General features: G+C 40.0%; 1 protein-coding gene across 9 annotated transcripts in view; it reads left to right on the top strand.

Annotated features, from left to right (window-relative positions):
* Positions 1-26002, top strand: part of ZNF286A (zinc finger protein 286A) — a 78637-nt gene that overhangs the window by 25191 nt on the left and 27444 nt on the right. For 3 of the 9 annotated variants that reach the window (XM_072821034.1, XM_072821035.1, XM_072821033.1), the window contains 6 exons: positions 7169-7409; positions 8366-8454; positions 12319-12433; positions 13604-13696; positions 21325-22579; positions 23490-25729. In XM_072821034.1, coding sequence (XP_072677135.1) covers positions 7370-7409; positions 8366-8454; positions 12319-12433; positions 13604-13696; positions 21325-22556 — 1569 coding nt within the window. In that variant the 5' untranslated portion in view covers positions 7169-7369 and the 3' untranslated portion in view covers positions 22557-22579; positions 23490-25729. Of the gene's footprint in view, positions 1-6815; positions 6960-7168; positions 7410-8365; positions 8455-12318; positions 12434-13603; positions 13697-21324; positions 22580-23489; positions 25730-26002 lie in introns of those variants that run through there. The other 6 variants (XM_072821037.1, XM_072821042.1, XM_072821039.1 and 3 more) reach the window with 6 other exon arrangements.

The raw sequence follows: 26002 nt of genomic DNA, 5'->3' as shown, positions 1-26002 counted from the left end.
AAGCAGCAGAGAAATGTCATATTACTTGTAGAGGCACACCAATTTGAATGACAGCAGGTTTTTCATTTGAAATCATGAAGGCCAGAAGAAAATAGCACATTTTCAAGTGCTGTCAATTTTTTAAAATTTTTATTTATTTATTTATTTACTTACTTACTTACTTATTTATTTATGATGGACACAGAGAGAAAGAGAGGCAGAGACACAGGAGGAGGGAGAAGCAGGCTCCATGCCGGGAGCCCAGCGTGGGACTCGATCCCGGGACTCGATCCCGGGACTCCAGGATCGCGTCCTGGGCCAAAGGCAGGCGCTAAACCGCTGAGCCACCCAGGGACCCCCAAGTGCTGTCAATTTGAAGGGGAAGAATTGCCAACCATGAATAGAATATCCAAAGAAGATATCTTTCAGGAATGGAGAGGCAATCCAGACATTCTCAGATGAGTGGTAACTAAAAGAATTTGTCTCTTACCAGACCTACCCTTAAAGAATGGCTAAGAGAGGGATCCCTGGGTGGCTCAGCGATTTAGTGCCTGCCTTTGGCCCAGGGCATGATCCTGGAGTCCCGAGATCGAGTCCCACGTCAGGCTCCCTGCATGAAGCCTGCTTCTCTCTCTGCCTGTGTCTCTGCCTCTCTCTCTCTCTCTCTCTCTGTGTCTCTCATGAATAAAAAAATAAAATCTTAAAAAAAAAAAAGAATGGCTAAGAGAAATTCTAACCAAAAAAAAAAAAAAAAATTATATGTCAAGGACTCATAGAGCATTATAAAAGAAAGAACAACGGATAAAGCAGAAACATAGGCAAATACTATGGATTATACTTCTCTTCATGAGTTTTACAAGTATATAGGTCCCTATTTTGTCCATTAGGATGTTTTTATCTTAAATCTAATTCTATTATTAATATTTTAATATTTTATCTGGGTATTCTTTTAGTTCATTTTTGCCTGGTATGTCCCTTGCCATCATTTTGTTTTTAATTTTTCTTTGTTGCTTAGTTTTTTGTATATTTTGTAAAGAACATATTGCTACATCTTGAGGTTTGTGTTAGGTTTTTTTTTTAAGATTTTATTTATTTCAGAAAGAACATGGCAGGGGAGGGCTGAGGGAGAGGGAGCAGCAGGCTCTCTGAGAGCAGGACCCTGGAATCATGATCTGAGCCAAAGGCAAATGCTTAACCAACTGAGACACCCAGGTGCCCCAGTTTTTTGTTTTTAATTCAAACAGAAATTCTCTTCCTTTTGATGGATGGGTTTGACTCATTTACATTTTTTGTAACAAATTATGTAACAGGTCTTATTTTGTGTTTTCCCTTGACCATACTTTATTGTTATTTCTTGTTTTCTTCTTGCCTGGATTTCCATTGAATAATCAGTTCTTTTGTTCTGGTTTGAATGATATACATCTACTCTTACTTGTACCTAACTTATTAAAACTCCTACCTAAGTTTCATTACCCCTCCCATCCATTTATCAAGTTTGTGAATATCTATATCCTTCCTCTAATCAAGACAAGTAACTTAGTTACCTCATTTGTGCATTTCTACTTCCAAACCTCATCCCCAATGGTATTAAAACTTTAGTGGAATTGTTTTTAACATGTAGTTGGTGTCACCCTGTTTCACTGCCTGTGCTCCTTGAAGATGATAACAAACTTTTTACTATTTTTGCCCTTACTTTCTTTATATCCTAAAGCATCTTCCTGAATTTTTTTCCTTCTTGCTGAAATAGTTCCTCCAAGAAAATTTCCAAGGTCTTGTATGCATAAGAGTATCCTTGTTTTGACTTTTTTACATGATACTTACTTTTTTTAAAAAAGATTTTATTTATTTATTTATTTATTTATTTATTTATTTATTTATTCATAAGAGACAAGAGACATGGAGACACAGGCAGAGGGAGAAGCAGGCTCCCTGCAAGGAGCCTGATGCAGGACTCAAACTCAGGACCCCAGGTTCAGGTCCTGAATTAAAGGCAGACACTCAACCACTGAGCCACCCAGGCATCCCTACATGATACTTGAAATATAAAATTCTAGATTCAAAGTTTTATCTTTTATTATTTGAAAATATCATTATACTTTCTTCTGTAGTCATTACTACTATTGAACAGTCAGATTTATTCATTCAATTATTACTTATTAAAGAGACGGGGGCAAGATGGCAAAAGAGTAGGGTCCCCAAGTCACCTGTCCCCACCAAATTACCTAGATAACCTTCAAATCATCCTGAAAATCTACGAATTTGGCCTGAGATTTAAAGAGAAAACAGCTGGAATGCTACAGTGAGAATTATTACTTATTAAAGGGCCACAAAATGCCAGGCACTGTTTTTGACACTGGAGATTTAGATTTGAACTTTGCTTTGTGGTGATCTGTTTTGTCTCTGGAAGGTTTTTAAATTTCTTCTTTGTTATTTATTGTGAAAGAGATCATCAAGAGTGACTAACTGCCAGGGTGGCTCAGCAGTTTAGTGCCTGCCTTCTGCCCAGGGTGTGATCCCAGGGTCCCAGGATCAAATCCCACTTCAGGCTCCCTGCATGGATTCTGCTTCTCCATCTGCCTGTGTCTCTCCCTCTCTCTCTGTATCACCTATGAATAAATAAATAAAATCTTAAAAAAAAAAAGAGTGACTGCCAGTTGACCTGTGAGCTAGACCCACACAATGGGAAGCCCCTTACCCTCTCTCCTACCCTTGGAAATGTATGTGCTGCCCAGCATTTCCAAAGTAGGGGTAATTTGGGAGATGCAGCTTTGAGAGAGTAATGTGTTATTGAGACTATGTGGACTGAATATGTCACTGTACTCAGTTAAAGCCTCTAGAGAAACTTTAAAGATCTTGGTAGCTGGGTGCAGAGATCAACTTGTCTTATAGCCACTTAAGAGAACCTGGTAGGGGCATCTGGATGGCTCAGTCAGTTGGGTGTCTGCCTTCAGCTCAGGTCATGATCTCAGGGTCCTGGGACTGAGACTCACATCAGGGGCTCCCAGCTCAGGGGGTAGTTGGCTTCTCCCTCTCCCTCTGTCATTCAACACTTCCCACCCCTCCTTGTGCTTTCTGGCTCTCTCTATCTCTCTGTCAAATAAATAAATAAATAAAATCTTTAAAAAGAGAGACAGGGAGAGAACTTGGTACATAAGTTCCCTTATTAAAACTACTGCCTACCAACCTAGAATAGTCTGTCTTTTTCTTTAAGTCTCTCCTTGCCTTCCATGGATAAGGGCCAGTTTCAAAGTTCACCTAGGGAACTCCCACGGTTGCAAATGAATATTTATGTGGTTAGATTTTATTATAATATGTGGTATCTTTGTTTTTTAAGATTTTATTTATTTGTTCATGAGAGACAGAGAGGGGGGGTGGGCACAGACACAGGCAGAGGGAGAAGCAGGCTCCACGCAGGGAGCCCAACGTGGGACTCCATCCCAGGTCTCCAGGATCACACCTTGGACTGAAGGTAGCACTGAACCACTGAGCCACCCAGGCTGCCCTAATATGTGGTATCTTTTCATATTTTTCCCATTTGACTTTCTAGGAGCACTTTCGATTTAAGTTCTTTAGCTTCCATTTCTCCATAATTCTTGATTATTATTCCTTTTTTTAAATTTTTATTTATTTATTTATGATAGTCACAGAGAGAGAGAGAGGCAGAGACACAGGCAGAGGGAGAAGTAGGCTCCATGCACCGGGAGCCCGACGTGGGATTCGATCCCGGGTCTCCAGGATCGCGCCCTGGGCCAAAGGCAGGCACCAAACCACTGCGCCACCCAGGGATCCCTATTATTCCTTAAAATATTTTATCTGCTTATTCTTTCTTTCCTTCTAGGACTCTCATTTTATAAACAACTAGTCAGTCTCCACGTTGCTTAACATTTCTTTCATATTTTTCAGCTTTTATCCCTTTCTGATATCTTATGGAAGAGTAGACTCCAGCTTTAAAATTCAGTCTGGTTTCACACATTCTGCTACTCAATAAAATAATATTTCATTTCAAAAAAAAATAATATTTCATTTCAATCATTTATTTTTCACACATGGTTTTGTTTTATGAAAAGTTCTTGCTAAATATTTCTGTCCTCCTTTATCTCTTTTAGGCTAGCTTTTAAAAAATCCATATATTTTATCCTAAACAGTCCTCTAATTCTGCTTTATCTGTTATAGGCTGTTCAGTTTATTTTCTTTTTATAGCAATAGAATTCTTCAGATATTTTTTTTCCCCTGCAAGCCCATACTCTCTAGGCTCAGGTTATGAGCTGGTAATACAGGAAGTGAAGGGAACCAAGCCCTGGAATGTTTCCTATTCTTCTTCAACTCACCAGGAAGGGCTCAAGCTATAGATCATACATTTGTTTGTGGAAACAGCAAGTGGTACTTAGGGGGATTTGAGTTATTTTAAAAGCAGAGAATCTATGGCATTAAAATTTGGGCAAAGACCACTCCCCATTTACCACTCTCTTCCTACCAGATGATCTTATCCCTCAGAGAACCTCTCTATCTCTACCTCTTTTTTTTTTTTTTTACAGTTATCACCTGGCTCAGTGTGCGTGTGCGTGTGTGTGTGTGTGTATGTGTCAGGATGGGAAAAAACTAAATAAAACCCTTTGAGGTAGATATGCTTGCCTCTATTAATATCCACTCTTCTCCCAGCCCAGCTCTAGGGCTATCCTGTACAATGATGAAGGAGTGGGCAAATGTGGGAGTAGATGGAAAAGAATACAAGAAAACACCAAAAAGCACCCACACTCCCTATAGCTTCTCCCTGCAGTCTTCTTGTAGCATATGTCTTCCATTTGTGCTGCCATTCCCTCCCCACCTACACACACACACACACACACACACACACACACAGGACCAAGTGTAGTCATCTATCTTCTAGAGGATTTCCAATCATTTTTTCAATAGTTTCTCAATCCAACAGACTTGCCACTTCCAAGGGATATTCAGGTTGGGTTCTGAGGAAGGAGCTAGCCATTTATGTTAGCATGCTGTATTAGTAATCTTTTCTTTGCATGGCAATATTACTATACTTAACGGCTCAAAACAGCATACACTTATTATCACACAATATCTGCAAGGGAGGTCTGAGCACAACTTAGCTGGGTCCTCTATAGCTAGCTATTAAGGTGTCAGCCAGGACTGGGTTCTCATGTGAAGATTCTTACCAGCAAGGATCCACTTCCAAGCACCAGGGGGTTGTTGACAGGGTTTAGGTTCTTGCTGGCTATTGGCTGAAGACTACCTAAAGTTCCATGTCATGTAGTCCCCCAACATCAACCCTTGCTTTATCAGAGCCAGCAATGAGTCTCCTACCAACAATTAGAATCATGCCATCATGTCACCTTTGTTGTGTTCAATTGTTTAACAATGAGCCATAGGTCTTACACTCAAGAGGGGATTCCACAAGACTGTGAATAATGGGAGCTACATCAAGATAATGGGAGCCAGAGAAGGGGTGCCTTCTTATGGGGACTAAAAATCATCTTACCCCAAAGTTTTTGAAAGTCATTTCAAAAGTTTTAAGCAATAAAGTAACATTATATTCCTGCTTTAGAATGATCACTGGCCAGAAAGTGTGGAGAACAGATGGGTGGGAAAGAAAACTTGAGTTAGGGAAATCACTTAGGGGACCGCGAGGGTAACCCTAGTGAAATGGTTGTGGCCAGAAAATAAGGTAATGCCAGTGGGTACAAAGATGGACCAATTGGACAGTTGTTTAAAAATATAACAGGGGATCCCTGGGTGGCTCAGCGGTTTAGCGCCTGCCTTCGGCCCAGGGCGTAATCCTGGAGTCCGGGGATCGAGTCCCACGTCGGGCTTCCTGCATGGAGCCTGCTTCTCCCTCTGCCCGTGTCTCTGCCTCTAGCTCTCTCTCTCTCTCTCTCTCTGTCTCTCATGAATAAATAAATAAAATCTTAAAAAAAATAAAAATATAGCAAATAGGACTTGGAGATAAATAGTGAAAAAGAAAAGTTGAGGATATTCAGGTTCTGGCTTTTGCAAATGAGTTTGCAGACAGTGAAAATCATTCACTGAGAAGAGTTAGGGCAGTTTGGATGTTTTAGAGTTTGGGGCGGGTGGGTTCGTGCAAGACCATAACTAGAGACTAACTATGCTCCGTTGAGCCAACAGCCTCTTTTGATAAATTTAGATTAATTTTTATGGCTGCAAAGAATCTGCTGCTCCAATCTGCTGAAACTGGCTGAGTCTTTTCAACTCATCTATCTCACACGGGTTAATTTTCAGTATTAGAAAGCGGTGTATGGATGGATGCACGAGCATCGGTTTGGGTACACGTCCCGCTGCTCCCAAAAATACACCTTTCAGGTTGTTTGAAGGCAAAGGATGAGTTTGGGGAGGACAGAAAGATGGGAAAAGCCATATACTCTAATAGATCTTATAGTTGAATCATTAGGGTCGAACTCCTCAGCAACGCTAAGCACGGAGCTGCAGTCCCACGAGTAGACAAAGCGCGGGTACCAGCACCGACCCGACTCCGTGCCTCTGGGGTTCGCGCTCTCCCTTGGGTGAATCCGACACCCGCGATGCGGCCCGATACTCTCGCGAGAGGGAAGGAGCCCACAGCTCCTTCGATTCTCCCAACCGCGCCACGTGTGCTCCCACCTGCGGAGAAACGGAGTCTGGCAACGCCCAGGGGCTTCTGGGATTCGTAGTTCCGGGCCTGGCGGAGGCCTGCCAGCCTTGCCCCTCTCCTTCTTACGCATGCGCGACTCCGAGCTGGCCCAAGAAGTTCGTAGCCTTTGTCAGGCCCGGGATGGGAGGTGAGTTGGCCGTTCCCATGGCGCTCTTCTCCGCTCAGACTAGATGGTGGCCCCCTGGGGCGTCAGGTCGTGCCGAGTCGGGGCTGGAGTGCGCGTTTGTGGAAGGGGCCTCGAGGGCGGACCACGAGCACCATCTCTTTGCGCCCCGGCCCGAATCTGTCTCGCGGCTGCCGCCTCCCCGGGACGCGGGTGCGAGCGCGGTGCGGGCGGCGGCGCGACGGGCGGGGCGCGGGGCCGGCGCGGGGCTTCGGGGGAGAGCCCGAGCGCAGCGGGGTTTGTGTGCGCGCCGGGTACCTGGCTGGTCCCTTGCAGCCGCTCGGTGCCCCCAGGGACAGCTGCAAGCGGCAGGGACAGGCACCTGGCACCGAGCCTCAGGGATGCTGTCCCCGGGTTTTCAGGTTCCAGCCTCGTAGCACCGCGCCAGGCTCGAGAGTGAAGAAGGAACCCGACCGCACCTGATTGAAGCCTCCCAGCAGAGCCCCCGGAGGGAAGGCAGGACGGAGGACGACGAGGCCGCGGGAGCTTCTCACCATTCCGCTCGGACAAGTCTGAACTGGGGAGGGGGGAGATCAGAATATTCAGAACCGGGAGCAGGGGTGATGATGGAGACCGACGTGGCCGACATGCCCGAGAAGACAGGTAAGAGTTGCTCAAGTGTTGAACTTGTGCGAAATTCTTTCCTCTTGGAGGGAAATCAGTTGCCTCACAGGAGGTGGCTCTTGGCGGAGAGTGCTGTCCGTCTCCTTTGTCTGGGGGACCGAAGGGCTCTTTGAGAGAGAGAGCATGAAGGGCTTGGTGTGGGATCCACCCCGCTTGCCTCTCCAGCTGGGCGCACAATAGACCCTTCAAAGCCACCCCTCAGATGCGAGCGGAATGTTAGCTTCTAAGGCGTGAGCGTAGCCTTGATTACTTTTTCTCACACGTTCTTCCTCCCAGATGATTATACCATCCTAGCCTCCAAACGTGAGTCTGAGAATTTAGCTTTTTGGTTGGCAAAAAAAAAAAAAAAAAAAAAATCTGCACCTTTTACGCCACTTTGCGCAACAACCATATGATTTCAACAAATACTTTTTTGTGTTATATAGGAGGAAATAGGCCCAGAAATCGGTGGCTGACTTCCAGTTCTACTAGAGCAGTCTTTGTTGAAGTTTGGTCTGTGACCTCCTACATCAGAATTACCTTCCTGGGCGCCTGTTAGATTTCTAGATTGCACCGCAGACTCAATGATAATTATTTGTAGGTGGGATAGAGCAGTCTTCTTTTAAATAGCTTGGAGGGTGATTTTTGAAAACTCTTGAGCCTGTTTTTCTGGTGTGTACATTAAGAGCAGGGAGAGTTCAGTATTTCTCAGGGAGAAAACTTGGTTTGATTTCTAGATCAGAGAGTGCCATCTTCCAGAATGTCTTATAACTATAGCAACTGAGTGAATATAAGTCCTGAGTAGCAATACTTCTGGACATTCTCCACGATCCTGGATCTTGGATTGTTTGAGGACTCCCTTTCATTAATGTTTGTAGGTGGACGCGATTTGAGACTTGTAAATATTAGTCACTAGATGGATCTAGGCCCCATCATTACTGCTTTTTTGCTCTTAGCTCTGTCTTCCCAGGATTCTCCCTTTTCCCAAGAACAGAGCACAGAAGAGGGAGAAGTGGCATCTCTGCGCCTCACGGCTAGATCCCAGGTAAGTGTGAGTCTCTACTGATTATTGAAAATACCCCCTTATTTCTCGGGGTACAGATGCACTCCTTTGTTTGTTTGTTTTTGCCTTGTTTGTTTTTTAAAGATTTTATTTATTTATACATGAGAGACACAGAGAGGCAGAGACACAGGCAGAGGGAGAAGCAGGCTCCCTGTGAGGAACCTGGTGAAAGACTCAATCCCAGGACCCCGGGATCACAACCTGAGTCAAAGGGAGATATTCAACCACTGAGCCACCCAGGCGCCCCACACTCCGTTGCTTTTGATGTCGAGTTTCTTTGTCCACTAGAGCCCATTTAGAGAGTTCCAGTTCTAAGAGACTACTTGGTTATCTGATGGACTCAGTAGAAAATGTCTTCTACTTACCCATAGTACCTTCTGCGCCTAGGATTTATTGTCATTCAGTAGAAAGCATTGCCCTTCTTTGAACTTCTACGCTTATTTCTCTGCTTGAATAACATAGGAGACTGTTTTAAAAGAAAATGTGGTACATACCTATTAAAATAGGTGTTTGTCTAGGGGAGACAACAGACATGTGACTGTTAAAATAGAAATTTAAGAAAGCGCATTAAATGCTGGAGTGAATTAATGAAAAGCACTCAAATAGTTCAAAAAGTGCTAGAAAGGGAAAGCCTATGAAAGGTTTAATTTAAAGAGTAAGAATCCAGCCCTCCAAGATGATGAATGCTGAAGTATTTTAGAGGTGAAGATTAAGTCTGCAGCTTATTTTCCAATCCTCCTCTCCCCAAGAGAATATATCAAGAACTGTTGAATTTGAGTGGTGGTTGTTCTATATGGGTGAATAGTGTGTTAGTCTCTCAACTTTTTGTGTATTTGAAAATTGTTATTAAAACAAATTGGGGGCAGCCCAGGTGGCTCAGCGGTTTAGCTCCACCTTCAGCTCAGTTCTTGATCCTGAAGACCCAGGATCGAATTCCACATCGGGCTCCCTGCATGGAGCCTGCTTCTCCGCCTGTGTCTCTGCCTCTCTCTCGCATGCTCTGTGTCTCTCGTGAATAAATAAACAAAATCTTAAAAAAAATAGAATTATTAAAAAAAAAAAGTTGGGTAGAAGAGAACTCTCCATAATGTGTGTGGCATACCTCAATTAGCCTTTCTTTTTGCTGCTGTAATGCAGAGCGTAAAAAGTAGACATAGCACATTGGTACTGTTTGAAAAGTGACTTCTCAGGATCCTTTTTAAAGTTTTTTATTTATTTAAGCAATCTCCACACCCACCATGGGGCTCAAACTCACGACCCCAACATCAAGAATCTTGCGCACTCTTCTTACTAAGCCAGCCAGGCACTCCTTCTCAGGATCCTTATATACTTGCTTATTTTCATTGGTTTCTAAACTACCTTACATGAGTATTAGAGACTGTCTTAGTCAAGAAGTTTTAAGTTGCAGCTCATGAAAATTCACACTGGCTTAAGCAGAAAGAGTTATTGACTAATGTAAGTGAAAAATCCAGGTGTCCCTAGAAATAAAACCCAGACAGCTATATTAGAACCTATTCTCTCTATTTCATGGACTTTTTTTTTTCTCTCATTAGATTTTGCACTCAAGCAGGCTTTTTGCCCTTGTGCATGTTCTTAATAAATTTTGGCATACATCTTCCCATGTTGAAGACCGGGGAAAAAATACATCTCTCCTAGTCATTCCAGCCCAAGTCCTGGAATTAACTCTTTGACGGCCATTAGGCGCATTCTGGTACCACTATTGGCCAAATATGGTGGTAATTCTCTAATTAATTGGTTCAATCTAGGGAATTTACCTGCACACACTCCTACAAACACACATCCCACCCATAAGTCAGATGGCATTAGTACTACCTGAACTCTACTAACAGTAGCCAAGTGTAGCAGCCAGAGGAAAATCAAGGTATAAATACTGGAGGAAGGGTGAACGCTTTCTACATTTCAGCATTTTGAAAATGGATTTAAGACTGCTGGGGCGCCTGGATGGCTCAGCGATTGAGCATCTGCCTTTTGCTCAGGGTGTGATCCCCAGTCTGGGGATTGAGTCCCACATCCGGGCGCCCTGTGAGGAGCCTGCTTCTCCCTCTGCCTATGTCTCTGCCTCTCTCTCTCTCTCTCTGTCTCTCATGAATAAATAAATATAATCTTAAAAAAAAAAAAAAAGACTGTCATAGCTTTGGGGTAGATTAAACCTTTTATAGAAATTTAAAAACTGTCTTTGGTAATGCATTAGTGCATTAGATTTTGTTTGATGGTAACAACTATCTTTCTAATAGGAATTTGCCTGGGCTTTTTTTCTTTTTTTCATTTAGCTTTATCTTATTAGATTTTTTAGGATATTAAAGTTTTAAAACAGGGGACACGTGGGTGGGTCAGCGGTTGAGCGTGATGATCTCGGATGATCATGATCTCGGATTCCTGGGGTTTGAGCCCTGCATTTTGCTCCTTGCATGAAGCCTGCTTCTCCCTCTGCCTGTGTCTCTGCCCCCCTCTCTCTGTGTGTGTCTCTCATGAATAAATGAATAAAATCTTAAAAAATAAATAAATAAAACTTGCTCACTATAACTAGGTGAATAGCACAGACATACATAAAGAGAAAGATAATATTACTTACCTCCCCAAATTCAGTCCTCCACCTCTCCCTACTGAGGATAACAGTTTGTTGTATATCTCTATCCACTTCCCTCTCACCCCCAACTTTGGGATTTTTGTTTAAGTGTCCTTTCTGTAAATAGGATGTGGCAAAAAAAAAAAACAAAAAAACAAAAAACAAAAACACAACAACAACAACAAAAACAACTCAACCAAAAAAACACCTTTTTATAAGATAAATTATTTAATTCACAGTAATTGTATGTTTCAAGTTTTTCTTGCCATGTGATTTTTATAGTTCTGTTTATTATGCTTTCTTTATATCTTCTTTTGTTTTCTGGCTTTTGTACAATAGTTCATTTTTTTCTTTTAGTGGTTTGGAAATTAATTCCTATTGAGTGTCATTTTTGCAGGTTGTAGGATCGAGGTCATTTTTTTCCTCATAATATCTTTTCTACTTAGTGACTACTTTATGATTTTTATAATTTATTTTCCAAGGATGATTCTTACTTTTTGATTCTTGTTACATAAATCTCAGATTATTTCCACTTTGGGCATTTTATTTTGAAATTATTTAGACTTAAAGAAATGTTGTAAATAGTAAAAAGATTTTTCACGTACTCTCCATTTTAGATCCTCTAAAAGTTAACATTTATCTTATTATAATTTATTATAGCTTTTATATATTTTGTGTTATATAAACTTAATACTATGTTTACACATGAATGTTTAAAAGTTGTATCCGTACCTTCAATTAATTTGCTCCTGTCCAGTTTAATGCTTTTTACTTTGAATTCCGTGTTTAACTGGATTTGGTACTTCCTGCCTGTCTTTTCATTCCATGACTTCTTCATTTGCAAGTTCTGTATTTCAATTCATCTTCTGATTGGTTAAATCAACTCACAGGGAGAATTATACAAACATGCCTTTTTCCTCTGCCCACATTGTTTACTGTGCCAAACTACATTATTGACTCTTTGGTTCGTGTTTTAACTCTTTATTCCCCTGAAAAATGATAGTCTCAATGGAGAAGCACCATAGTCTTACTTTTTTCAGTTCTCATGCTGACTTCAGGACAGTATGCCTGGCACATAATTGGCACCCAGTGACTTCATAGAGTATTCCAAATCCAAATACATTAGAATGCTTGTCATTTATCAGTCATTTCCCATCCGAGGTATATGTCTTATGCATCTACTCTAGGGGCAGCAGAAACTAGGGGGGTGAAATTGAGTCTGTTGAGAGATGGTGAACAAAAGTATGTTTGTGTCTTAGGCACCAGTGACATTCAAGGATGTGGCCATGGACTTTACCCCAGAGGAGTGGGGGAAGCTGGACCCTGCACAAAGGGAGGTGATGCTGGAGAACTATAGGAACCTGGTTTCACTTTGTAAGGATGGGTTCTCCTTATGACTCTGGAATCTACTTACGGGGACATCATTACTTTATTGGAAGTGAAATAGCTTAAAAACCTTCACATTCGCATTCAGAAATCATAACATATTGATCCCTTTGGGCCCAGAGAAAATCTGTTTCTGCCCTAGGTTCTTGGTAAAATGTCTATGCTTGTTTTGTATCAAAATTCTTTGGATTCAAATGATAGAAACCTAATTCACACTGACAGGATAAAAATTTTGATTTAGGCAATCATGTGTATTGACAGAAATTTCCTTTATTTATTTTTTAATCATGTGGCTTGGCTTTTCCCTGTATTAGCCTTATTCTTAGGATCTCCCCATGTGGCAGAGATGGCCATTGGCAGCTCTAAGGTTACACGATTATTCCAGTTAGAGTGCTTTCTGGCCATGTGGATTTTGTGCTCACCTTTGTGTCAGGGGTGTGTGCGTGTGTGCTCACATGTATGGTTTCATAGGGCAGTGGAAGGAACAATGTTAACTTCTCCCAGTGATATTTACACATGAACATTTATAAATTATATTCGTATCCTTAATTTGTTACTGTCATTTGCCTTGAATTAATTTTGTGCTTATGTAATCAATTCCCTAAGAAAGTGGATTCTGGTACCTAAAGAAGGAAGAAAGGGTAAAACCATTAGAAGACAAAAACTAGTCACCACAGTCATAATTTTTTGGTGCTGCCACTGAGGGCCCCACTTTTTCTGTTTCTTCTTATGCTAAGGACTCACCTGCAGTGTCTCCCTGGAACTTCCTTGATAGAGAAATAAAGAGAAATTCTCTCTCTCTCTCTTTTAAAGTAAGATCTACACTCAGTGTGAGATTTGAACTCATGACCCTGAGGTTGAGTCACATGCTTCGTGGACCCAGCCAGCCAGGTGCCCTGGGATATTCTCTTCCTTTCTGACAGACAAAAACACTTGCCTTTACCAATGCATGTAAGCTCCTTAACCAGACCCAGGCTCTTGCTGCAGGTATTTTAAGCTTCATTCAGAGACCCATCCTCCCTTATTCTTGATCTTCCTATAATATCCTATCTTTGTAGAACACAGATTTGGGTCTCTGCTGTAGAAAGATCATTGTGCCCATCACAAATAGTTTAAGTCCTTTCTTTTTGTTATTGTTCTCTTTTTTTAAATGAGCAGGGCTTCCAGTCTCCAAACCTGACAACTACAATTTGGAGAATGGAAAAGAACCGTTGATGCTTGAGAGGAAAACCCCCAAAAGCAGCTATTCAGGTGAGTCAGATGCGTGGGAGTGTTCAGAAATAATAGCCCCCACAGGACAGTGAAAAGATGGTACTTTTCAGTGCTTAACACAGAATGTTAGAAATGCTTTTGTGCTTTTATTTGTTTAAAGGTCTTAGTTTACATGATATAGCATTTTAAATAACATAAAATTTGAGAAAAAAAAGTAACACATACGTATTCACTGTCAAAATTAAACATGTGCTAATATTTTGTTTATTTTGCCTGTGTTTCTTTCCTTTGTTTTGCAATATAAAATAAAAATATCATAACTGTGCAGTTTATTTATTCATGAGAGACACAGAGAGGCAGAGACATAGGTAGAGGAAGAAGCAGGCTCCCTGCGGGGAGCCCAATGTGGGACTTAATCCCAGGACCCCAGGATCATGACCTGAGCAGAAGGCAGATGCTCAACCATGGAGCCACCCAGACGTCCCATAACTGTACAGTTCTGTGAATTTTCACAAATGAACACATTCATGTAACTAGTGCCCAGATCAGGAAGCAACCTTACCAGCCTACCAGTACTCTTGTCACTTCATTCCTTCCAAGGGTAACCTTATCCTAACTTCTATCACCATAGATTAGTTTTGACTGTTCTTGAACTTCATATAAACAGAACCATACTGTATGTTCTAATGTCTGGCTTTCTTCACTAAACATTACTGTGTCATTACATGTCATTGCATGTAGTTGTTCATTCTCTTTGTTGTACAGTGTTTCATTATGTCAGTATACCACCTTATCCATCTCTTGAGTTCGGTATCTGGGCGGTTTCCAGTTTGGGGCTATATTAATAGTGCTGCTATGTATATTCTTTCATATGTTTTCTGGCAAACATACAGGCATACCTTGGAGATAGTGTGGGTTTGGTTTCAGACCACCAGAGTAAAGTAAGTACTGCAAAAAAGGAAGTCAAATGAATTTTTTGGTTTCCCGTTGTACAGAAAAGTTATTTTTATACTATGCTGTAGCTTATCAAATATATAATAACCATAATGTCTAAACAAAACCAATGTACCTACCTTAATTAAAACATATTGTTAAAAAAATGCTAACTGTCGGGGTGCCTGGGTGGCTCAGTCAGTTAAGTGTCTGACTCTTGATTTCGGCTCAGGTCATGATCACAGTCATGAGATCGAGCTCCATGTCAGGCTCCAAGCCCTAAGCTCAGCTTGGAGCCTGCTTAAGATTCTCTCTCTCCCTCTGCCCCACCACCACTGTCTCTTGTGCACACTCTCTCTAAAAAAAAAATGTTAACTGTCATCTGAGCTTTCAGCAAGTCATAACCACTGATCACAGGTCACCATAATAAATATAATGATAATGAAAACGTTTAAAATATTGCAAGTATGTGACACAGACACAAAGTGAGCAAATCCTTAGGAAAATGGAGTAGGTAAACTTGCTTGATGCAGGTTTGCTACAAACTTTCAATTTGTAAAACAAAAAACACAGTATCTGCAAAGCATAGTAAAGAACAGAATAAAAGCAAGGTGTGCCTGGATATGCATTTCTGTTGGATAATACGCAGGTAGAATTGTTGGATCCTGGGGTAGATGCATGTTTACTTTTGGTAGATATTGCCAGACTTCCAAAGTCATTGTCCTGAGTTACAATTATACTCCCACTAGCAGAGTATGTGATTATGGGAGTGGCTCCATAATATTGTCTGATTGCTCCATTGAAGCCATTCTTATAGGTGTGTATCTTTTTAAGAAATAAAAAATGTTGGGGCACCCAGGTGGCTCAGTTGATTAAGTGTGACTCTTGATTTCAGTTCAGGTCATGATCTTAGGGTCGTGGGATCAAGCCCCATGTTGGGCTCTGCAGTCAGTGCAGAGTATGCTTGAGATTCTCTCCTCCCTCTGCTTGGGTTGGGGTAAATCATTGTAATGTGTGTGTATACACACATACATATATGCATGTCAAAGAACAGTAACGTATGTATAGTATTAGGTTATACTTTTTATTTTGTAATGCAATTTTTTTTTTCAATTTCACATTGTAGGGACACGTGGGTGGCTCAGTCGACTAAACATATGCCTTTGGCTTGGGTCATGATCCCAGAGATCAAGCCCGAGTCCTGCTCCCTGCTCAGCAGGCAGCCTGCATCTCCCTCTCCCTGTGCTGCACTGAAGTCTATGTTTATAGACTTTGATTTGTAACACTATCTCTGGTAAACCCTGGTCCTATATATACTTTGGTCTGTTTTTAGGCTTTCTGCTTTGTCGTCTATGCTGCAATAACACATTGTTTTAAGTATTATATTTTATAGTATGTATATCTCTAAAAGGAAATCTTGCTTTAATATTCTGCTTTTTACAGTCTTCTTGTTCTTTGGAATACTGGGTTTTAAAATCCCTCCTGTGATTATAGATATATCTGTTTCCTCTTGTAGGCTTCTCAGTTTTTGTCAGTTTGACTATTCACCACCCTTCCACCCCTTTTTTGTGGGAGATACTGCCATTTTCTGAATGATCTAGAACTCTTCATACACGAGGCATTGATTCCTTGTCAGACATTTTTTTCTAGTTTTTGCTCTTCAGTTTTGCTGTGCTCATTAATGTACAAATTTAATGCATTACAATCTTCTACATTTTTTGATTTTTGATTAGTACTTAGGAAGCTCTCCCTCCAAGATTAAAAAAATATTTGCTTTAGTTCTCTTCTTTATATTTGTCCTTTCATTTTTTAAAAATCCTTAATCCATTTGGAATGGCTGCTTCTCTGGTTGTATCTTCTTAGCTTTCTTTTCTGAACAATTGAATATATGAATCGTTTAAGGCTTGGTTTTAATCTCTCATCTCTATATATACTTGGAATCGTAAACTTGAGTGTCTACATGGAAAAGCAGGTAAGATACTTGAGCGAAGCAACCAGGGTAAGCAGGATGGACTGTAAACTAGAAGAACACATGCCTTTAATGAAAGGAGTAGCCATTACTCCGTTAGCTCTAGCTCTAGAGCTGGCACAGTTTTTTATGTAAAGGGCTAGACAGTAAATAACTTAGGCTTTGTAAGACATACGGCCTCTGTTGCAACTACTCAGTCTTCCATGGTAGTGTGGAAAACAATCATAGACGGATCATAAATGAATGGGTATGGTTGTGTTCCAATAAAACTTTATTTAAAAAAAATAGCAAGCTGGGGACACCTGGGTGGCTCAGTGGTTAAGCATCTGCCTTTGGCTCAGGGCATGATCCCAGAGTTCCGAGATCAAGTCCCACATCAGGCTTCCTGCATGGAGCCTGCTTTTCCCTCTGCCTGTGTCTTTGCCTCTCTGTGTGTTTCTCATGAATAAATAAATAAAATATTAAATAAAAAAAATAGCAAGCTGTAGTTGCCTAATCTTTGGTCCAATTGGTTGTTGTCATTCAGTATGCTTCTAGCTTTTTTCAAGAGAAACCCAAAATTTGAATTTCTTTGTGAAATCTCCCCATTTTTAAATGTTGTCACTAATCTCAAAAATTTGTATAAATAGTGTGGGCCAAACAAAACAAGCCTGAGGGTCAGATTTGCCCCACTGGTCACCTGTTTGCAGCCTCTGCTTTCTCCTACAACCAAATGGCCATCTCTACCTAGATGGATCCCAAATTTTTATTTCCAGCTGAGATATCTCCTTCAGCCTCCTGTTATAAACATGTGTGTAACTATTTGATGTCTCCATGTGCTTGTGTTAAAGATACCTCAATACAGCATGTTTAAAACTGATTGCCTGGGGGTTTCTGGGTGGCTGTTAATTAACTCTATAACTCTTGATTCCTGTTCAGGTCATGATTTCACGGTTGTGAGTTCCTACCCAGTGTGGAACCTGCTCAGGATTCTCCCTCTCTGCCTCCCTCCAACTCACATGTGTTCTCCCTCTCTCTCTTTAAAACTGAAGGGATGCCTGGGTGGCTCAGTTGGTTGAGCATCTGCCTTCATGGCATGATCCTAGCCTGAGGATTGACTCCCGCATCAGGCTCCCTGAAAGGAGCCTGCTTCTACCTCTGTCTACATCTCTGCTTCTCTTTTATGTCTCTCATAAATAAATAAATAATCAATCAATCAATCTTTAAAACAAAAAACATGCCAATATATAGTTGGAAAAGAGAGAAGTATTTTATAGCTTTTTCAGGGAAGTTTGGTTGTTGTGATACTAACCAAAACTGGGCAAGTGTTAGTTTTTGTTTTTTTTAAGATTTATTGATTTATTTTAGAGAGAGAACATGCATGCCTGTGAGCAAGGGGAGGGGCAGAGAGAGAGAATCCTCAAATAGACTCCCCACCGAGTACACAGCCCAATTTGGGGTTAAATCCTAGGACTCTGAGATCATAACCTTAACCAAAATCTAGAGTTGGACACTTAACCAATTGAGCCACGCAGGTACTCTTGGTTAAGTGTTATTAGTGATAGATATAATGTGGTATCTGAAACCAGATCCATGAATTTTTCATACTCTTGTTAAAATCTATTGATCTTTTGGAAAATACTGGTTCACCAAGTTGTGCAGATCTTGTAAGTATTGACACATTATTATATGCAGTATTTTTTAAGTCACAACTTTTTTTTTTAAATTTTTTTTTAAGTTTTTATTTATTTATGATAGTCACAGAGAGAGAGAGACAGAGACAGAGACACAGGCAGAGGGAGAAGCAGGCTCCATGCACCGGGAGCTTGATGTGGGATTCGATCCCGGGTCTCCAGGATCGTGCCCTGGGCCAAAGGCAGGCGCCAAACCGCTGCGCCACCCAGGGATCCCTAAGTCACAACTTTTAATATCATCACCGATCTTATTTGGAAAATCTGTAAGGATGAAGAAGCTCAAGCTCTTAAGGGCAAATACAGGTTTTCCAAAATCCTAATTTCTGCCCCAAAACTGAAATTTTATTGGATACTGTTGATTATGTTGATCACTTTCCTTGAAGTGACAGGCTCACTTTGTTCATTTTTTGAGAAGATATCTTTCAGACACTCAACTTGTATAACGTATTTTATCTGTCATTCTTCCAAGTAAAAATTGTAGTCCATGGAAAAAGCAGCTAATTCAGCTCAAATTATTTTTTTTAAGATTTATTTATTTATTCATAAGACACACACAGAAAGAGGCAGAGACATAGGCAGAGGGAGAAGCAGGCTCCTCACAGAGAGCCCGATATGGGACTCGAGCCCGGATCCCAGGATCAGGCCTTGAGCCAAAGGCAGACGCTCAACCACTGAGACATCCAGGAGTCCCAAGCTCAAAGGATTTCATAAGTGGTTTTCTTCAAGACAACCATCATTCTTTGATTATGAACAGAATTGCTTTATAAATATTTCCTATTTCATTAATTTAGAATTTTAAAAAGTCAAGGCTTGAAATTAATAAAAATGTTTCATTTTTAAATGAAACTGGCTTTTTTTTACCCCCTTAACTGAGAGTACATGGCAGGGAGGACTACCACTGCTAGTAAGTTTGTTGTTATTGTCCTGCTTTGTGCTAAGTCATAAGCAGTTTTACATGATTACTTTTGTAACAGTGTAAATGATAAGACAATGAAAGAGGTAAATAACTTTTAAACATTAAATTGAAAATAGTTTTGAACTTCTGGCTTCCCAGGGGTTTATGGACTGTACTTTGAGATTTCTGCCTCTGCCAGTTGTACATCAAATCATTAGCACTTGTGCTGTGTCAGATTTTTTAGTGGTTTATACTCCTTTAAAGCTTATTAAGGTAGGTGTTGTCATTATTCCTTATGAAGTAGGTACTGTTTTTGCCCATCTTCACATGTAGTGAAAGTGAAATAGAGGTTAAATAACTTGTCCCAGGTCACACAGCTGATAAGTGGCAGAGCTGGGATTATATTCATGCATTCTGATTCCATAGTTCATGCTCTCTCTCACCTTGGGTTTTTTTGTTCATATCATTCCCTCTGTGTGAAATGCTCACCTCCATGCTTTTGTACCGATTACCTGCAACACTCACCTGAACTCCAACCCTACTTTCATTTCAGCTCAGTGATTTTACTTCCTCAGAGAAGTCACCCCTCATCTCCCTAGATTTCCATCTTACATTTTTTCATAGTGTCATTTGCCTTTTATTTCTCAATACTTAATTACTACAGGTGCATTTTTATATCCATTTGTGAATATTAGACTGAATTCTCTCTCCACTCGTGCATGTGTTTTTCCCCAGTGCCTAGCACAGATCCTAGCATATGGTAGATATTCAGTGGATAGCTGTTGAATAAATGAATAGAAGAGTAGCTTCGTGAAGGAATTGAATTCATTTGGCTGTATAGAATGAGGGACAGATCTAACTTAATTTTCTTCTAAATGTGTAATCAGTTGTCAGCACCATTTGTTGGAAAACAAATTATCTTTTGTTGACTGAAATATCACCTTTGTATTATTTTAATTGTGTATGCTCTATTTAATTTCTGAAGTTGCTCTTCTGTTTCATTGATCTGTCCATTCCTTTTTTTTTTAAAGATTTATTTTTATTTATTTATTTATTTATGAGAGAGAGAGAGAGAGAGGCAGAGACACAGGCAGAGGGAGAAGCAGGCTTCATGCCGGGAGCCTGACGCGAGACTCGATCCTGGGACTCCAGGATCGCGCCCTGGGCCAAAGGCAGGTGCAAAACCGCTGAGCCACCCAGGGATCCCCGATCTGTCCATTCCTTTGATCCACCATACTCTTTAAATTATTTTAGCTTCATAAAGTAGTTACATATTAGATATAAAAATTTAATATATTAGATATATTTAGAGAGGTCTAGCTTCCATCCCTGCCCTCTCTATTCTGATACTTCCCCTGTTTTTATTAATACGTTTTTAAATGAGTATTTCATTAGTCCATGCTTTATTTTTGAAAATATAACCAAATATGTACATATATTTGTATCTCCCCCTCCCCATTTTTTTCTACATAAATAGTTTCAAACTATACACACTTGCAGCTTGCTGGTTTTTTTAAAAAATTATTTAATGTATCATGGAGATAACTTCATACTATATATAGAGATCTTTCTGATTTTTTTTAAAGTTGCATAAGACTCCATTTTATGTCTACATCATTGTATATTTAATCAGTTACCTATAACTACCAGACTTTAGCTATCTCAGTGTTATATAATTTCATATATTTGCCATTATATCCTTGGGAGATCATAGAAGATTTTTTATTAGAGATGTATTGTAAAAACATTGTTAGGGAAGATTAAACTGGAAGTGGAATGCATACTTGGACATGAGTAGGATTGGATGACTGGAAACCTAGAAATCATAACTGTCCTCTACACTAAAGTGATAACCAAATATTTAATACAGCAGTAAGTATTCAATTTGTTTCTACCCTCTTCTGATCTAGTGTTCATTTCCTGCTCATCCAGTGATCTATTGCTTCATCTGCATCTCTCCTTGTGTATTACATCTGGTCTTCTTTCCTCTCTTGACTATCCTGAATGAGGTCCACTCATTTTTTCCACATATATTGTGCATTTGTTTCCTTCCATTTGCTTCCCTTTGAAAATCATCTTACAAAGTCAAATCCACTTAATCCTTAAAAGCATGCTTTATATCTTCATTAGCTATTACAGAACAGTCATTTGTTGACCACTGAAAGCAAAGGAAATTTGCATGTCCAATTTCTTTCAGACCTGGAATCTAAACCTGAGGGCAAAGATTCAACATCAGTGCCAGATACTTCTAAAGAAGAATCATGCCAGACTGCAATAATAGACAGACTGACAAGAAATAGTGTCTATGACTCCAACTTGGAAACAACTCTTGAATGTGAAAATTGGTTAGAGAGTCAGCAAGGGAATCAGGAAAGACACTTGAGGGAAATGCTCACCCATGTAAATTCACTCCCTGAAGAAAGAGATCATGAGCGTGATATATATTGGAAAAACTTTAGTCAGAAAACTGTTCTTCTCACTCAAGACAGATCTCCCAAAGGACCCTATGCCTTTCATACACTTGAAAAAAGGTTGAAACAGAAATCAAACTTAATGAAAAAGCAAAGAACCTGTAAAGAGAAAAAACCTCATAAATGTAATGATTGTGGTGAACTCTTCACTTACCATTCAGTGCTTATTCGACACCAGAGAGTCCATACTGGAGAGAAGCCCTATAGCTGCAGTGAATGTGGGAAATCTTTTAGCCACAGAGCTAATTTAACTAAACATCAGAGAACTCATACTAGAATTCTCTTTGAATGCAGTGAATGCAAGAAAGCCTTCACAGAAAGCTCATCCCTTGCAATACATCAGCGAATTCACATTGGAGAGAGACCTTATGAATGCAATGAATGTGGAAAAGGTTTTAATCGAAGTACACATCTTGTGCAGCATCAGTTGATTCATACTGGAGTGAAGCCTTATGAATGTAATGAATGTGATAAAGCTTTCATTCATTCATCAGCTCTCATTAAACATCAAAGAACTCATACTGGAGAGAAACCCTATAAATGTCAGGAATGCGGGAAGGCCTTCAGCCATTGCTCATCCCTTACTAAACATCAGAGAGTTCATACTGGAGAAAAGCCATATGAATGTAGTGAATGTGGAAAAACCTTTAGTCAGAGCACACATCTTGTTCAGCATCAGAGAATTCATACTGGAGAGAAACCCTATGAGTGTAATGAATGTGGGAAAACCTTCAGCCGGAGCTCAAATTTTGCTAAACATCAAAGAATTCATATTGGAAAGAAACCATACAAATGTAATGAATGTGGAAAAGCCTTCATTCATTCATCAGCTCTTATTCAACACCAGAGAACTCATACTGGAGAGAAGCCGTACAGATGTGATGAATGTGGGAAAAGCTTTAAGTGCAGTTCATCCCTCATCAGACATCAAAGAATTCATACTGAAGAGCAACTCTGAAAAATTACTGAATGTGAAGAAATGTAAGTTGACTTTATCACTGTGTTAAATACCTGAATTTTTTATGGAATACCCGTAAAATGCTGCTCAAGGACCAATCCTGTATATGTCTACTTTTATTTGCATAGCACATAGTTTTGAGCCATAGAAAGAATGCTCCTTATATATCCACTGATTTGATTATTATGAAAGCTGGTGAGAGATCTCAAATTTTGCTCCCCATCCCTCACCCACCATCACTACCAAGTACCCTTTCATGGAAATTCAAGAAATCCTTGGGAATGGGCAGCAGTATTATATTTGTGAAATTTTATTCCTCCCTCTGTCACATGAAAGCCCTGTTATAGCTTTTCATTCTGTAAGAAAAATCTTATTTGTGAAGTTAGGCAGAGGACGCCTATCTTTATCATCAGGAAGACAGAGTTGTTCCTCTTTGGATCCAAAGTAGAGCTCCAGATGGACAGGAAGTGTCATTTTTCCAGAGGTTTTTTTTCTTTTACATTAGCTATAAAATGTAAAGGTTAAGAGTTGAAATATGCTTTGGGTTCCCTGCTTCCCCAAAGGCTCCTGTCTAATTTGATGAACATAAATAGAATGTATTGCAGGTTCTAAGTTATGTTCCCATGGATTATGTTGGTCATAAGTTTAGATAATTGTTAGCCCTCTGCTATGTAGAGTTTCATTTTCTGCTTCCTTGGAATTGCCCTGAAGTTGAGAGTGGGTCAAAGTCTTAACTGTAGTTTTCAATTAAATGCCTCTTTTCTTATCCTTGGCATTGAATGAGTCTTTGGTTTTTTCCATAAAGTATTAGGGAGATTTCATTTCTTTACATTATCCTGCTTTCTGTAAACTATGCTTTGTCTCTTTGAGAGAAAGTCCCTAGGATGTTGAGGGTCTGAAAAGTTGATAAGTTCAATGTGTTGTTATATTTAGGGTCCCAGTCAAGAAGGAGAACTGAAGCAACTGTGAGACACAAGGACAAACCTTCATGTCAAATATGGAGAATAGTTCACAGGACAGTGACTCACTGGAGGATAAGCAGCTTCCCTCCATGAAGAAGAGGTTGCCATGCCATTTCTCTGGCTTTCATGTCTAACCACATTTTCTGTTGTTATTGTTCTCTCTATATGTTTGTTGGTCTTTCCCAGAGCCCTAAAGAAGGTAGAAAAGGCATGAAACCTCAATGATAAATTGACATAAGTTACATGGGTGACCAAAAATCAGTGGTGGTATTGGAAACATGAAAGCAAACGTTCAAATAAATACCTAACAAAACACTATACAAATGTCATTTTTATTGTTATTCTATTTTATGAAGAGTGTAGAAAAGTTAGAAGGAAAATAGTTATAGAGCTCTAATTTTTCTCCTAAATTCTATCCTTTATGAACATTCAGCAATCAGTCCATACTCTTGCCTTCTCTCCATTATCCCTGTTATTTCTTATAATTCCTTCTGTAAGCCTTAGTTGTATTATTGAGGAGAAGTAGAGGAATAGAGTTTAAAGAAGTGGCAGTAGAGGGCAAGATCATTAAGAATAAATGGATTAAATCCAGCCATGGTGGAAATCAAAGAAAATGATAGGAAATGGGGCTGAAAGGACTGGGAAGAGGTTTTGGAAGGAACAAAAAACATGTTGGAGGTGGAGGTGGGTGGGTAGGCTCAGGGTCTAAGAGGTCAGGGTAGGAGGCTGACAGGAACAAGGGAAAGGCACTCGTTCTCGTCACCTTAATACTCCATATTCATGCTCAAAGATAGGAACTGACAGACTGGCCACCACCCACAACCAAGTCCAGGCTTCTGACTGTTTCTCTAAATAATGTTTAGTTAAGTCTTAACCAAACTCATTCATTTACATTTGTTTGTGGTACAATGGCCGTGTCCAGTAGATGCAGCAAAGATTGTATGTCCCCAAAAGCCTAGAATGCTTGATGTTTCTCTATATGCCAAACACTTGAGTGAAAATAAATTCATCATTTGGGGGCCAAAATTGGACTTGCAAAATAAGATCCACTTGGCCTTTTCAAAGCCGAGTTTGAATTTTGCCAACCTCACTTAGCATTTATGTGATCTAACTACTTGCCGTCTCTAAGTCTCAGAGTCTTTATCTATAAGATGGGAATAAATCATCCCTTTCTCATAAGGTTGTGAGGATTAAATAAGACAATGCATATGAAAGACCTCACACACAGTAAATTATATAGAGAGCCTCTATATGTATATGTGTGTATATATATATATATATATATATATATATATATATATATATGCATATATGTGTACTTTAATGGAATATCAATCCATTTGGGGTGCTACGACAAAATAACTCAGAGTGAGTGACTGCGTGGCTTATAAACAACATTTTCACAGTTCTGGAGACCAACGAGTCAAAGATCAAAGCCTCAGCAGATTCAGTGTCTGCTGAGGGCCTGCTCCCTGGTTCAGGGAGATGAATGATCTCCCTGATAAGATAAGATGACTGCCGCCATCTTATGTCTTTGCATAGTGAAAGGGTAAAGGGGCTCTAGGGCCTCCTTTATAAGGGCAACTAGCCCTATTCCTGAGAATTCTGCTCTCATGACCCATTCAGCCTCTAAAGGCCCTGCCTCCTAATACCATCACTCTGGTGATTCGATTTCAAGATAAATTTGGGGAGATACAAACTCAGTCTGCAATAAGTGGCTAAGTATCAATCAAATAGAAATTACTTAAGAATGAATGTATCTTCTACAGCTTTTGTTTACCGTTCAAGAACTGTCAGCATCCAACTGTCTAGCGCATCATAGAAAAGGGGCTTCTCCTGCTCTTGCTTCTCTCTGGTGCTGCTCCATACACAGCCTCCTTGAGACCTTGGGGAATCTGCTTTTCTCCCTTCTTAGTACCACTTAACCAGGAACTATCTGATAGTTTCAGAGACTCAAGTTACTAATCTAATTGCAGTTTAAGTAGTGTTATGAGACGCGGTCTAAGTTAGTTTCACTGGGAACTCTGGCCTTTACATTTCATTATTTGTTTTGTTTGTGTTTGATGTTTAGTATGGCTGTACTCCAACATGAATCTTGGAAGTTTTAATGTTCTGCTTTTCAAATGTTTTTGGTTACCTACAAACTAAATTTGACTGCTCTTATTGGTCCACTGTCAATAAAGATGTTGTTTATATATTCATTGTCAGAAATTTTGTAAACGACTTCTAAAGTTTCCTGATTTAAACATTTTTTAAAGATTTTATTCATATATTTATGAGAGACAGAGGCAGATACTTAGGCAGAGGGGAGCCTGATATGGGACTTGATGCCAGGACCCCAGAATCACAACCTGAGCCAAAGGCAGACACTCAACCACTGAGCCACCCAGGTTCTCCAAATTCAAGCATATCTTAAGAGGCAAAGATAAACCAACTATAAACTATTTCCATATCATTCAGGGAACCAATCACATTTCTAGTTGT

This window comes from Canis lupus, chromosome 3, assembly GCF_048164855.1.
Source record: "Canis lupus baileyi chromosome 3, mCanLup2.hap1, whole genome shotgun sequence".
In the NCBI taxonomy this organism is placed as follows: Eukaryota; Metazoa; Chordata; class Mammalia; order Carnivora; family Canidae; genus Canis; species Canis lupus.
The sequence above is the reverse complement of the archived record's forward strand: the minus strand, read 5'-3'. Positions and strand labels throughout refer to the sequence as shown.